The sequence below is a fragment of the Aptenodytes forsteri genome, unplaced genomic scaffold, assembly GCF_000699145.1.
Source record: "Aptenodytes forsteri isolate BGI_AS27 unplaced genomic scaffold, ASM69914v1 Scaffold155, whole genome shotgun sequence".
Lineage (NCBI taxonomy): Eukaryota > Metazoa > Chordata > Aves > Sphenisciformes > Spheniscidae > Aptenodytes > Aptenodytes forsteri.
Window position 1 is genome coordinate 3,353,394 of NW_008794446.1, and position 5,369 is coordinate 3,358,762.

The 5,369-nt window shown below is 38.4% G+C and overlaps 1 protein-coding gene across 1 annotated transcript in view; it reads left to right on the forward strand.

Annotated features, from left to right (window-relative positions):
• The window catches only part of LOC103907936 (coiled-coil domain-containing protein 169-like), a 36,915-nt gene that overhangs the window by 9,127 nt on the left and 22,419 nt on the right, over positions 1-5,369 (forward strand). The window contains exons 2-4 of the mRNA XM_009290192.2: positions 338-467; positions 913-1,019; positions 1,112-1,152. Of these exons, the coding sequence (XP_009288467.2) occupies positions 338-467; positions 913-1,019; positions 1,112-1,152 (278 nt within the window). The remainder of the gene's footprint in view (positions 1-337; positions 468-912; positions 1,020-1,111; positions 1,153-5,369) is intronic.

Sequence of the window (5,369 nt, forward strand, 5' to 3'; positions counted from 1 at the left end):
GTCTGGGTCATCCTGGCTGTGCCCCCTCCCAGCGTCAAAAAAACATACTCCTTGGGCATCTTCTTTTAGATGAAAAATTAAAGCCGGTGTCTTCTCTACATTTGCTTAATTCTGATGATCTGCTAGACAGTTATTAAATTTTAGGAAATGTTGGTCTTGGTTTTTATGGAAGTAATTTTATTGACAAAGTAGAAATGCTTCTATTGTTTTTAAGGCACTGTAGTATCCATAGAGAAAAATACATTAAAAAACATGGGCAAGATGATGTAATTACATAGGAAAGACCAATAGATGCTTACTCTGAAAATATATTCAATTTATTCTTTTTAATAATAAGATTATTGCAATAGCCAATTTATTGACTTCTCTAAATACCACAGGCAAATGCTTGAAATCTCAGTATTTGAACTGCAAAACACAGTAACAGAACTGGAGAAAAGACTTGGCAGTGTTGAAGATGAAGGTAAGTGAATTGCAACAGTCTCTTGCTAATTGATTAGGAAACACAGACAATTAATTCTTTTGGGTAGGCCCTGCAGCGATACAAATTTTGATTTAGAAATTTAAGTTTTCTCATTTCAAACATGACTATTATAGGTGTGATGTTGCAAATGTGAAATTAAGGAATACTACATGCTGCATGTTAGCTGTAATTATTAATGAAACTATGAATAACATGAATTCATAGAGTTGGTTACTATTCTGGCCACAGTAAGACCAGTGAAAAATTCCCTTGATTTATATTTTCAAGGTCTTTTATATGCAAAAATCCTCATTATGAGGATTACTAACTGGAGACTCTCTCAGTCTCCAGAAAAAAGTGGGAACAGTTTGAAAAAATGCTAACTTTTACTTGAAATGGCATGAACTAATCTGGGAAACAGAATAACCCTGTATTTCTTTTTAAGGTAGTGAATGGAAAACCAGAGATGAGACACAAGTAGAATTGAACAAACAGCTGGAAAGGCAAATTAATATTCTTCAAGAGAAAATAGACCTCATTCGTGGCAATCCAGCAGGTAGAAATGGGTATTCATAACTGGTTTTCAATAGAATTCATGATTATATGCTGAAATTATATCAATGGGTCAAATTCTATGCTTATTTGTAGATAAATTGTCCATTGTTCGCACCTTTGATCAAATGCCTGTGGTGAGTACTATGGCATTTAGTTGGTTAACAAAAAATCACAATGGAATTGAAGAACTTGTATAATCTTTGTTTTTTCATGACAGAGAATATCAGCAGCCTGGTCTAGAAACCAAAACAATCAGTCCTGCTTACCTTTATATTATCTGAGATATGCAGTTGCTTATAAATTTATAAAGTGTAGAGTAAAATCATTAAATAGGAGGTACGTAAGACCTGAATGTTGGGAGGAATCATGTAGTGAAATTTTTGACTGAGTGAAGGTTGTGTGATTGGACCTGCAGTAAGGCATATGAGACGGAGTAGCTGGACTAGTTCCATGAGTAAATGGAAAAATGTTAAACCTTGATCATTTAGATTGGAAGGGCCCCCTTTGAGATTTTCTAGTCCTCCCCTCCTACACAAGCAGGGCCACCTACAGCAGGTTGCCCAGCATCATGTCCAGTTGGGTTTGAATATCTCTGCAGATGGAGACTTCACAGCTTCTCTGGGCAATGTGTTCCGGTGTTTGACCACCCTCACAGTAAGAAAAGTGCTTTCTTGCGATCAGATGGAATTTCACGTGTGTCGGTTTGTGCCCATTGCCTCTCATCCTGTCAGTGGGCACCACTGAGAAGAGCCTGGCTCCTTCTTCTTCATTCCCTCCCATCACGTATTTATACACATTGCTGTGGTCCCCTGGGGCCTTCTCTTCTCCAGGCTGAACCGTCCCAGCTCTCTCAGCCTCTCCTCATCTGTGCTGGACTTGGTCCAGGAAATCCATATATTTCTTGTACTGGGGAGCCCAGAACTGGACCCAGCACTCTGGATATGTCTAACCAGTGCTAAAGAGAAGGGATGGATCACCTCCCTCAACCTGCCGGCAACATTCTTCCTAACGGAGCCCAGGCGGCCATTGGCCTTCTTTGCAGCAAGTGGCTTACCCACTTTTAGAAATAAGGAAGGCAGATAAGGATGTGATAATGCCTTGTAACATAAGCAGGAATAATGAACATTATGAGGCAGGGCTCTGATGATTTTTATTCCAGTTGCTTATGCTTACAGAAGTGTTTCCATCTTACTTTTTTGTGCTTCAGATTCTGTAAGATTAATGGGAGTTTACTGAGCCTAGAGGCAGCTGCATGCCCTATTAGTGGGAATGATTGTCTGTAGTAAGCAGGGTGTGAATAATTAACTGCTCTTTCTGACCTGATCCATGGCTTTCAGATAGTAAACATTCTTGCCAGTTTTAGTACTGTCCTAGAGACCATGGTGTTTTCGAGGTTGGCAGGATTTTTTGTTTTAAACAGTTAATTAAAAAGAAAACAAAATCTTTCCCATCCCACTTTCCTGTTTCATGGAGTTGATTTGAAAATACAACTGGGATTATATTTGAAGAAAAGTCTTGAAGACAGAACATTGATCTAGAAAATTTACGGTGGAGTCTGCTTCAGACAATGTTATTCCTGTCAGCCTGTAAAGCACAGCCTGGCATGCATGCTTACAGTATCAGAAGTGTTTATTTCCATCCAATTGCTAGTACTCTCTTAAATCCAATTACACCTTGCCAAGCACTCGAAGAGTCATTACCAGTGAGATAATCTCCTTTACCAGCAGCTGGGCTGCACCAGTCCAGTACATTTCTAATCCCTACTAAATACTGCCTTGCCTCCTCACCTATGAGCTATGGTTCTGAGAGGTTTGATTACTGTTCCCACAAAGGAAAGAATGACAGCACAACTGAAAGGTTCATACTGCTAGAAGGAGTCTAGAAGACAGTTTGAAGAGTCCTAGACTTACTCGGCGACACCTAGGGAAGTCTGGAGCCCATGTGCCATGCCGTAGTTTTTTCTTCTGCATTTTTAAGTCCTTCCTTCAGCCTTCCAGCTTAGAGTGAATACATTCTTCTGTTTGCTAGCCGGAGGGGGAAAAAAAGCGCGTAGGGATTTAGTGAAATGTTTCATTTTATCTTGTTTCGATTTTCGGGAGATGGAAAGAGGGGAAGAAAAAAGATGTATTTTGTGGGCTTTGCTGTTTTTGAGTCACTGAAGCTATCAGAAAAGTCTGTATATTTACAGATACTCTTGAAGAATGCAGAGCTGCTTTTTTTTCTTTTAAATTTTAGGAGGTAAAACATTGGTAAAAATAAATACACAGATCATTTTGTGGTGTTTAGGTATATAGGTTTATCCAAATCCTTTTTATGTTTTTGAGAGTTGTTCAGGGGAGTAGGGGGGAATATTTAGCTTCTCCACAGATGAGAATAAAGAGCAGATGTGGTGAGTGGGTGTAGAAAAACAAAGAGCTTTGCAGCCAGTCATCAATCTACATTTGCTCAAAGTAAAAATGCTGAGAGTGGGTATATATAAAATTGTGCGTGTGTGTGTTAAATCAAAAGTACACTATGATATTCAGCTTTCAACTTGCAGTTCCATATGAAGATCTGTGGAAAGATAGCAAAGTGATTCTTCCAGCAAGATGATACAATTTCTAGAATATGGCAACAGTAGACAGTACATTTTGTTTTGAACAACATATTTAGAAAATTAAATAGTATTTGCAAGTCTTTTTAACCTATGTTCCAAAGGAAGTTAGAATTACACAGTTAGAGTTATTAAAAGGACCTCTAATAACTCTTAACTTCCTACACAATTTCAGCTGATTTAACAGAGGAGATATTTCAAAGATACTAAAGAGATTTATCTCACTCAGCTGGTCATTTAAGGTCCTACCATAGTCAATAGAAGGAGAAAAACATGTCCGTAGAGTAATTCATCCCATTTAGAGATAGGTAGCATAAAATATTTTCCTGTTATCAAGCACTACAGGGAAAATAAAAAAAAGATTAGTCATCAGGGACTGTGGCAGTCAGCAAGCTATAAAAACACAATTGAACAAGAAGAATACAAATGCAAATTCTGGAGTGATGAGCAAGAAGCACAGAGGATTTTCTGTGTTGATAAACTGCAATAATTGTTGCAGATGGCTTGCACTATTTTTGCTTTAGAATTAGAATTGTACTGATGGAATGATTCCTTGCTAAACACCCCTTAACCATTTAAATATACAATTATCATTCTGAAGTCCTTATACTGACTGAAGATAATCCCTTTTTTTTGTTTCAAAAAAATCATGTAGGTGTCACATGACAGTAAATGCAGAACCAATACCTTGAACACACAAATTTTTACAGCCAGAGTTTAGAAAATCATTTTTGTGTACTGCGGGCAGATTAAAAATAACCTAAACAGTGACAAGCACAAGGGAGTTCCAACAGTGAAAACTGTTTAGTCAGTAATTTCCTTTATGTCCCAATGAATAATACAAATGTCATACAGTACTTCAGAAATAATTACAGAAGGAGTGCCTTCTCTCTAAAGTATAACATGATGTGAATTTTACTTGCCTCTCTTAAACATGCAGCATTCATTTGTTCGTGTATTTTCATTAAATGAGTTTTGGTGAAATACATGTTCTCTGCTAAGCATAATTTCCCGTATAAGCAGAAAGAAAATTATTCCTTTCTCTCTCATCATTTCTGCAAGAAAGAATCCCTAGATAGCGGCTTTAGTATGCAAATACTGAAAAGCATACTGCAAAATCAGTTCAGAAGAGCACACTCCTGATAGCATTGCCTTAGCAACGCTCTAGTTAAGATTAGCCAAGGAACCAAGGTTTCTGTGATAAATCACCATTTTCAGGAATGTCCAGCACCATAGCTGAGAAAATTCTGACATAAAGGGCCAGATACTTGCTTTGCAAAGCTGCCTTTCTGAGAGCACAGTGACCACAGAACTGAGACCCTCACACAACCACCTCAGGGTTTTTGCTGTCAGTTTTAAACTCTAAGCAGAACATGTGGCAGTGTCACACTGGAGAAGGCATTGGCAACATGACAGGAGGGGAACCTTGGGTTTATGAAAACACGCAACAAAGATTTTGTATTTCAGTAGGTGTTGATAACTGCCTATAGGGAACATCAGCACTTTATAATGGCATAGAAATATTCACAATTCTTCTAGCAAGTCACTGTTAAATGAACCTTGTTGCTCTTGCTGGATTAAGTCACCTGTAGCTCTATGGGAAGAAGAAATCATAGAATCATAGAATAGTTTGGGTTGGAAGGGACCTCTAAAAGTCACCTAGTCCAACCCCCCTGCCGGGGGCAGGGACATCTTCAACTAGATCAGGTTGCTCAGAGCCCCGTCCAGCCTGACCTTGAATGTTTCCAGGGATGGGGC